The sequence below is a fragment of the Protobothrops mucrosquamatus genome, unplaced genomic scaffold (genome assembly GCF_001527695.2).
Source record: "Protobothrops mucrosquamatus isolate PMUCROS unplaced genomic scaffold, P.Mucros_1.0 scaffold439, whole genome shotgun sequence".
Taxonomy (NCBI): Eukaryota; Metazoa; Chordata; class Lepidosauria; order Squamata; family Viperidae; genus Protobothrops; species Protobothrops mucrosquamatus.
In genome coordinates, this window is record NW_015386763.1 from 308,176 (window position 1) to 318,141 (window position 9,966).

At 38.9% G+C, this 9,966-nt stretch overlaps 1 protein-coding gene across 1 annotated transcript in view; it reads left to right on the top strand.

The window, feature by feature from the left end:
- The first annotated feature begins 2,147 nt into the window (after positions 1-2,147).
- The window catches only part of ATP6V1C1 (ATPase H+ transporting V1 subunit C1), a 17,125-nt gene continuing 9,306 nt past the window's right edge, over positions 2,148-9,966 (top strand). Inside the window, exons 1-6 of the mRNA XM_015816371.2 lie at positions 2,148-2,244; positions 5,318-5,462; positions 6,486-6,553; positions 7,980-8,065; positions 8,986-9,099; positions 9,756-9,822. Of these exons, the coding sequence (XP_015671857.1) occupies positions 5,331-5,462; positions 6,486-6,553; positions 7,980-8,065; positions 8,986-9,099; positions 9,756-9,822 (467 nt within the window). The 5' untranslated portion in view covers positions 2,148-2,244; positions 5,318-5,330. The remainder of the gene's footprint in view (positions 2,245-5,317; positions 5,463-6,485; positions 6,554-7,979; positions 8,066-8,985; positions 9,100-9,755; positions 9,823-9,966) is intronic.

The following is a 9,966-nucleotide window of genomic DNA, read 5'->3' on the forward strand; positions in this document are numbered from 1 at the left end:
ATACCCAAAGTTGCCCTGGTTAAGATCAAAAATCAAGGAAAAACAGCCTTCTCAAGCCAGAATTGTGCTATGCCTTTTGTTTTCATCCAAGCAAGAATGCTTCTCATATTTCTTTCTCATGTTTCTACAGACACCTTTGTTTTTGACATGTGTTGTTAATCTATTTCCCAAATAAAGCATGCTTAATTCTTGAGAACTTGTCTCCCAGTATGTTATTTGCAGCACAGTGCTACAGATGTGAATGCAGCAACAGCTAGGATAGATTTTACAAAAATGTGTTGAATTGCAGCCTTAATCCCTGTTGCCTGAGGATTTTTGCATTAGTAATGTTTCAGCTCAAACAGTAAACCTAAGACTCCATCTGACTAGCCACTGGTTTCAGATCGTATTTTAGGAATTAGCTACATAGAAGAGAATGTCCTTCCAAGCATGTGCTGCTTTGAAATGCTAGTCTGCTTATGTTGTTTGAAACCATTTGGCCACAGTTGAAAAGGAAGCTTGATCCCACAGCTGCTATGTCTGCATTAGTAGTATACGGTACTTTAAGAATGGACTTCATTAAGATTGAAAGTGGAATTTTAGAAGCTGTATCTTCTTGCACAAATTCATTCATCAAAATTTTTTTTAAAAATTAAATAATGCTGCATGATTAGGTGCCTATCAAAATAGTCTTACTGATTACCAAACTTAGATTGTGCTTTGCTGCAATCTGAACTATGTACATACTTCCCTTTATTAAAGAGTGTAGATGGTAGCAACAGCAGTAGTTACACAACTGCTCTCCAACTTTGGACTGCAGAGATTGCACACTTCAATCAGAGTGTTTAATTTTATGGGTGGGGGGGGTTGGGGTCATGAGAAGTTGGCATCAAGTGTGTCTGAAAATATCTTTGTGATGCTTTGATGTAAAAGGCCTTTTTCGTAATGCTTGATAATTGTTCAAATAGCGAAGGAGAAACATACATGGACTTCTTTAGGAGCTTTCAATTATTCTTGAGAGTAATTTGATTGGAATCTAGCACAGTTTTTAGATCACTTCTTCCTGTACTTCCAGTGCAAGCCTCTTTAATCTAAGATCCATCTCTTCAGTGCTCAAAAATAAACAGAAGGATGCAATATTAGAAAACGCATTACCTTAGAAAAGCAGTAGACAAATGCGTCCAAAGTGTTTTAAGAACTTGCTATAAGCACATTCACTTGTGTACAAGGTAAAAACTCCATGTTTGTAGTGCATGCATTCAAACAAATCAATACTTTAAAAATAGTTATACTCCAATAACTGCTTTGATAATCATAGTGAAACTGTATCAATCAGAGTTAAAGTAATATAATATCAGAGGCAGGAACAACAGTTTGATCAAATCTAGATGGATCGCTATAGTATAATATAGCAATGTGGACTATAATATAGTAATATTTATATCCTGAGATTGACTGGCTCAAAGCTACCCAGCTAGTTTTTCACGTCTAAGGCGGGACTAGAACTCACCATCTCCCAGTTTCTAGCCTGGTGCCTTAACTAAACTGCCTCTCATATGGTCAATAACACGGTACTCTTTACATATATAGTAAATTTCTACAGTGCCTGTCTCTTTACTTACAATTATAGCGATTTTATGTGTTTTCTATATCTTTTCTTCTCTATGCATTTTGGATTTATGTTAATGAAGTTACTTAATACTGTTTTATCATACTTCTTTAAAAACAATAAAAATGACCTCTAACGAGCAAACCAACCAACCAACCTTCTCTTTCTCCTTATTTATTATTTTTATGACTGACATATTGAGATGAGGAAAAATACACCCGGTTTCCCCCTCGGGAGAACTTAAAACAGGGGTAGTCAACCTTGGCTCTTTGATGACTCGTGGACTTCAACTCCCAGAATTCCTGAGCCAGCTAAGCTGGCTCAGGAATTCTGGGAGTTGAAGTCCACAAGTCATCAAAGAGCCAAGGTTGACTACCCCTGACTGAAAACAAGGAGCCGCATCGCCCCCACAAGCTCCTCCAAGCAAAACCGACGCCGCTCCTGTCACCACCATCACCGCCAACAGACACCAGCGCGGTCGCATCACGGGGCGCCCGCTCCACTGCGCCTGCCCAGCTCCTCCCCCCCCGGGCGCCTCGTGACACGCGTCACGTGTGTTTTCCGTCCCGCAGAGCTTGCCGGTTTCCTCGCGCTCGTTCCGCCTCCGCTGCGATTCGGGCCGGTCGCGGCTTCTCCCGCCAGCTGCGCGTCAGGCGGTAGGTCGCGGCGTTATTTGATTGACTCCGATTGCGGGCCGCTCGGCCGGGGAAGCGGGTCGCCGAACGGAGGGGAAGCCCTCGACCTCGGTCACCCTCGCGAAACGGGAAGCGAGCGGGCAGCTTCTGTTCCGCGGGTTGGGGAAATGCATCGCGGGCACAGCCCGGGGTGAGGGCAGAGCTTCCTTGGCCGGGCCTTGGCCCAGACCAGAGGCCTGGGATAGGTTGGGACTACAGCTCCCATCGTTCTCCGCCAGCTGACGATTGATACTTGCTGGGTCGGAAAAAGGCTGCTGCAGCGGATCGTTCGACGGGAAAGACCCCCGAGTCTCTCTCTCTCTCTCATCGCGGCGGCTTTGGGCATTTGCCCGCGCTTCGTATGTGCTAAGGCCGGCTCGGCTGGGGCTGGAAGTAGCCAAGGAAAAGTTGAGTCCTGACGGGTCGTGTTGGCGTCGAGGGTGGCTTGCTTCAAGTGCAGAAGAAATGCCCGACACTGGTCTGGTGGCTTCCCTACGTGTAACAGTTGTAGATTGCACGCGGTAAACCGTTCCGACTGAATTCTGGCTAAGGCTCTCTTAATAATAATAATAATAATAATAATAATAATAATAATAATAATAATAATAATAATAATAATAGTAAAGTTGGAAGGGACCTTGAAGGTCATCTAGTCCAACCCCCTGCTCAGTGGTTCTCAACCTGTGGGTCGGGACCCCATTTTACGGCTGGTTTAGTCCTCGACTTACGACCGGTTTAGTCCTCGACTTACGACCAGTTTAGTCCTCGACTTACGACCAGTTGGGGTCGCGGCATTAAAAAGGTTGAGAACCACTGCTCTAAGGCAAGAGAGTCCTCAACCTTGGCGACTTTAAGACTTGTGGACTTCAACGCCAAGGATTCTGGGAGTTGAAGTCCACAAGTCTTAGAGCAGGGGGTCTCCGACCTTGGCAACTTTAAGGGCATCTTTTAATTTCGTGAGGTATGCAATGATCTCCCAGGGCAGTGGTTCTCAACCTTTTTAATGCCGCGACCCCCAACCGGTCGTAAGTCGAGGACTAAACCGGTCGTAAGCCGAGGACTAAACCGGTCGTAAGCCGAGGACTTTCCCTGCCCGGGAGCGCCACGCATGCGTGGTTCTGCCCCCGGCGCCGGCCGAGGCGTAGCTGGCAAGCGGCAGAGACGGAGCAGGCCGACCACCAGCTCAAGGGAGGTAAGGCACCCGCCGGAAAAGGGGGAAAAAATGGTGGACAAAGAAAATGGCGGACAGCCTTGCTTGGCGACCCCCATGAAATGGTCGATCGACGCCAAATGGGGTCCCGACCCACAGGTTGAGAACCACTGTCCCAGGGCATTAAAGGTACCCTCGAGATCAGGGGTTCTCAACCTTGGCAACTTTAAGACTTGTGGACTGAGGAATTCTGGGAGTTGAAGTCCACAAGTCTTAAAGTTGCCAAGGTTGAGAACCCCTGCTCAAGATGAACTCAGTTCTTGGTTGATTACCTCGAAGCCTGCACTTTATTTAACCCCGGTATGGAAATGGTACATCTAATATGTTTGGGGGGGAGTGGGGGCTTTTCAGTCTTCTCCACAGCAGAGAGAACTCAACCAAGTTCTAATTTAGGTCTGAGCCCTGAAGCCTTAGGTTCTTCTGAAGCGGCACAAGGTCAGGCTGGTACTACAGGTAAAAGCAGGATGGCTTGGTTCTGTCACCTTGTCGCTTGGTTCAGGATGGCTTGGTTCTTGATTGCAGAGAAGAACAACTAAGACGACTAAAGGCCTGGAGACTAAAACGTATGAAGAGCAGTTGCAGGAGTTGGGTATGGCCAGTCTAGAGAAAAGAAGGACTGGGATGACCTGATAGCAGTATTCCAGTATTTGAGGGGCTGCCACGAAGAGGAGGTCAGCTTATTTTTTCAAAGCACCAGAAGGCAAGACAAGAAACAATGGATGAAAACTGATCAAAGAGAGAAGCAACCTGGAATTAAGGAGAAACTTCCTAACAGTGAGAACAATTAACCAGTGGAACAGCTTGCCTTCAGAAGTTGTAGGTGCTTCATCACTGGAGGTTTTTAAGAAGAGACTAGACAGCCATTTGTCTGAAGTGGTTATACGGTCTCCTACGTACTTGATCAGGGGGTTGGACTAGAAGACCTCCAAGGTCCCTTCCAGCTCTGTTCTGATTGATTACTTTTCCTAGTTTGGGCAGTCTGAAATATATTGGAAACTGATATGATAATGCTTTTATTAAGCAGGGTATACTTACACATTTTTTGTATAAATAATTTCATTTCGTTTTGATTCATTTACTTAGTCATCTGCATTATTTATTGAGCTCTGGAAACTCAAGGCAATGTGCATGGGTATTGTGAGCTAAATCCTTTATTCTTCCATGGACATTCTGATTTTTATAAACTTTAAAGATATTTTAATCAGGAGAGCAATAATTAATATTAGATTAGAAAATCATTTGGAAGGATTAAGTGAAATATAGAGTCCAGTATTTATGTACAGACTCCCAGTACTCCCACCAATTTGCTTAGGTTATTTTATGGCTCTAAATCTCTAGAATTAAGAGAGAAGAATCTGCATATTGTATCTGCACTAGAATAATAATGACTCTCTGTCATGGCTTCCTCTTTTCAAAGAATTGGACTGGGCAATTTAGAAATCTCTGGCAGTATTCCCATACTTCTCTTTTTTATAGTTCCTTAAGTAATAGCAATGATAATCCATTTTAATTTTGTTGTATTAATATGGTTTCAGTAGTAGATTTTCATTGATATAGAAATAAGAGGAACCCTTCAATGGGCTGAGTAAAACTATATAGAAAAGAAATCTGGGTCTAAAAAAACCTGGTACTGATTGCTCAGAATGTGATAATCTGCATGAATTTCAGGATGATAGCATTTTTAGCAAATGTGAAAAATTGCACAGTATTTCCCTGAGATTTCCTGCCATTTGAAGATAATGGAGAATTTAAACATGTGTTCAAAATGAATATTGTTTAGTTGAATGTTTTATTTTTTTTCTTAACTAAAAGAATTTACCCTATTTTCCAAAATAATCATTGCAGTAACGTGACAAAAATGACAGAGTTCTGGCTGATTTCTGCTCCTGGGGAGAAAACATGTCAGCAGACGTGGGAGAAGCTATTTGCTGCAACTACAAAAAATAACAATCTGTCCATCAATGCGAAGTTTAATATTCCAGATTTAAAGGTATAGCTGAGCTTTTTTCTGTTCAAAAGTTTACTGTTTAACTTTGTATTGCAATTTAAATTAAGGGTGATTTAAAATAATAGGATGGATAGATCACATTCATTTTGATAAAATATATTATACAGCTATAGTAATTTATATTGAAGATATTAATTGTAAATTATTATCTAACTCACACAGTGCAATTAGGCAGTACTGTAGAACTATTTTGTAGGATTGTGTAATGCTTTGTATTTGATTTGGGAGAACAGGTATAAAAATTGCGGATGTGGCACTTGTCATTCATTATAGCAGCTACATCTCTTTCCAAGATTGTGGGGTTGCTGTAGAGAAACTTGAATCCAGAGCTTTGCACAAGTTCAATACCAGTAAAGAGTACCTTCATTTTCTAAAAATAATCTAATTTATCTCCCTGGTTATTGTCATATGTATAACATCCATATATGTAATCAAAGCTGTTCGTTCTGACAAAGTCAACAATTACACTTTTATTCCCTATTTAATTATACACACACATTATGTTTACATTTTATAATGTGCATTATACAATACAAGAAAACAGTTCTGTGCTGAGAGCTGAACATATTACATACATAGCTGTTTATGTAATTCAGTAGTGTCTAATTGATAAGGTCCCAGTAATTCAGACAAGTATTTCTTATAGCCTTGTTTCCAGAGTTAGGAATGGAACCACTGACCTTTTATTCATACACTATATGCTTCTCCCATATGGTTGCAGTAATGAGCACTGGATTTTACTATTATATGAAATAGCATTATTATACTGTATGAAATAGTTTTAAATTTGATGAAAGCTTTTAATGAAATAATTTTTATCATGTGGAATTTTGGCATAATAATAAAAAATCTGCAGATTGCCATCTCCTACACATTTTTGAAACTTAATCCTATTCTACTGAACAAGAACTTGCTTGTGATAAAATGCATTCTCTTTTGGGCTCAGTTTCCTTTCTCAGTTTTATATTTTTGCATATTTTTCTAAATAATTCTTACCTTCCTTAGGTTGGCACTCTCGATGTCTTAGTTGGTTTATCTGATGAGCTGGCTAAACTGGATGTCTTTGTGGAAGGGTAATTACTACCTTTTCATATATCTGCACTTTATAACTTCTATATGGTTATTCTGTTTTAAACTGAGTGTGACATGCTAACTGCTATTATTTTAGCTTAACTAGTTAGTGACAGTAAATATTCCTCCAGATTATACTGTATTTCTCGACTTTGAACCACAGTTGGAAAGAAAATTTCTTAACAAGGCATCGTTAAGTGAGTTGCACTTGATTTTTTGCCACAGTTGTTAAGTGAATCATTGCAGATGTTAAATGAATCCAGCTTCCCACACTGACTTCTTGTTGGAAACTGGCTGGGAAGACCATCATATGATCCTGGGACGCTGCTACCATTCTAAATACATGTTGGTTGCCAAGTGCCCAAATTTTGATCACTTGACCTTTGGGATGCTATGATGGTTGTAAAGGCAGAGACCAGTCATAAGTCACTTTTTAAAGTGCCATTGTAACTTTGAATGGTTGCTAAACAAATGTTTGTAGGTCATGGACTACCTGTACAGTTAAATAATATATTTAATAATATAACTCATGATTTGTACTTTGACACTAGGATTGGAAATAGTTTCAAATGAAAATTTCTGATGTTTGTTCTAAGTGAAAGGTAGCAGGGTTATTTGAGCACAACGTTAATTTGGAGAATCAAGAAAGTTATTGAAAACTTTCTAGTTTTATCAATATGCCAGCTTTAAGTATTTGCAGTTTTGTTAGCAGACTAACATTTCTGTGCTTGAGGCTGCCTGTTGCACTAGAAGTTTCAACTAATGAACTGTTTAAATCTGATATGTTTAGGATATGTTTAGGATTCATATCAACTGTAGGAAGTGAAAACAGGATGTATAAATGGATTAAATATTGTTTAAAAGGGGGATAGTAGAACTGAAGAAAGAACAGACACATTTATTGGGACAGACAGCAGTTCTTAATGATAAACACTATCTGACATATTTTAAACTATGGACTCTAGAAGAACATAACAAGCAGCTTCAGCCAAGTTAGACTACTAGGCTATCTAGTGGCATGTCTTCATAGTGATGGGAATAGCTCTCCTGCAGTGATCCCCAACCTTTCTGACACCAGGGACTGGTTTCATGGAAGACAATTTTTCTGCGGACCAGGGGAGAGATGGTTTTGTGTGCAACCTAGATCCTGTGCATGCGCAGATAAAGCTTTGCTTGCTCATCTGCCTCTTGCACAGCACAATTTCTAACAGACCACAATTTCTAACAGACTACTGATTGGTAGCAGTCCCAAAATGGACTGGTACCAGTCAGCGGCCCAATGGTTGTGGACACCTGCTCTCCTGGATATCAGACAGAGATGCCAAGAATTAAACTGGGAGGCTGATTGTATTGTAATTCAAAGAAAAATACAGGAAATGTATATTGTTTAATATATAAATCTTAAATCTTCCCCATTTTGGTCTTCAGTGTCGTCAAGAAGGTGGCACAATATATGGCTGATGTGTTGGAAGATAGCAGAGATAAAGTTCAGGAAAACCTTCTGGCCAATGGAGGTAAATTTTGCCTTGCTGTTACAATGTATTTGAATACTGAGGGTTGAGTATATAAAAGACTGTCCTCCAATTCTTATGTGGAAAGTAAATCAGTTTTGAAAGAAATATTATTTGCATAAAAACAACACAAAGATAATAAAACAGCCTTTTTTTGCAGTGTCATAAAGAGACTAATCCTGACAGCCAGTTTGGTATAGTAGTTAAAACATTAGGCTAGGAACAAGGAGACTTTCAGTTCTTTTCTGCCTTGGGTACAAAGCCAATTGGGGGACCTCTCAGCCCTAGGAAGAGGGCGCAAAGGCAATGTACTTCTGAAAAAAACTCATCAAGAAAACTTCAAGGACTTGTCCGGGCAACCTCCGAGAATCAGACATGATTGAACAGAAGAAAAAGAAAGAAATGTATAATATGGAAGTAATATAATATGGAAATAATTTAAAGCATATAATGCTGATTCAGTTTGTCCTCACATCTCTTGTAAGCATAGAGAAATCATCCCTGAACACAATACGTTTGGATAGAGATGTATTCTCCATGGTACAATTCAAAATAGGTCTTCAGATTTCACCAAACTAATCTCTAAAAGTTACAATTGCCAATATGATAATCAAAAGTCAAAGAGGACTTTTGTCTTCAATTAAACAAAGATAAAACTATAAAAACTATAGATCAGGCAAATTCTCCCATTCTTTCTACACAGACATAAGAATTTTTCCTCGTTATTTCTAATATACTCCAATTGTATGCAAAAGTTCTTGTGTGTATCAAAAATGGCCTATGCTCTTTAAGGTGGTTGCATTGTATTCTGTTCCATCTTTATTTTAAGTAATTATTTCTTAAATGTATTTAAGATTCCCAGACTTTTTTGTAGGATGTATGGGTTTGCTTATTTAGCTCAATATTTAATCATTTCCCCCCAGTTGATTTGATCACCTACATAACAAGATTCCAGTGGGATATGGCCAAGTATCCAATCAAACAGTCTCTGAAGAATATTTCAGAAATAATTGCCAAGGTAAAAGACTATGGAGCTTGTATGCTAATTATTAATACAAATTGACTATTTTTATTGCATAACCTATATACCATAAAATGGAAATATTTTATCCAGGATTATTTAAAACTAATTATATCATGTATAAATTTGCATCATAATTTTCCTGGGAATAAATACTATTGAAAAAATTAAAAATGTATAATAGATCTTTGGTATGAAATGGAATACATATAATTTTGTTCAGTTTTTCTAAAAATGTATGTTCATTTGCCTAATTATATATAATTTTATATTGTTGTGCTACTTCAAATGATTAGTCATTTCATTTTTTGCTACCTATTCTCTCTACTGTTAAATGTGGGGTTTTAAAACTGCAGTAGTTACCACTAGACATGTGCAAGATTTTGGGATTTGGGGAATGGAGCATTCTGGAAAATTCCAGAATATTCTGTAGCTCCTCTGCATCTTGTCAATCTTGGAATTGCCAAATTGGTCAGGAAGACCAATTGTTCTGTAGAAGATTCCATTCCTGAATCCCATACTGTAGTTCATGAATGGAATCATGAACTAAAACAGTGGAAATTGCATAATGATGATTTTCAATGTAATTTTTACTAAAATAATTTTGGCCTTGTTTCTTAAATCTGCATCTAATATGTTTGCCAATAAACATAATTTTTTGAGGTACAATAGCTTTTTTCAGAATGGTATCCTCAAAGTACTCCATTGATAAGAGTTTTAATCCAAAAACATCAAGTGGGTAAACTTGTTACAAGGAAGCACTGCAACTAATTTATTTTGTCTGTCTGACAACAGTTTTCTATAGACACCAAAGTAGAAAAAAAATCATAAAATACAAATGTTTTTGAGCATAATATTTCTTTCTTTAAATTACAGACTGCTC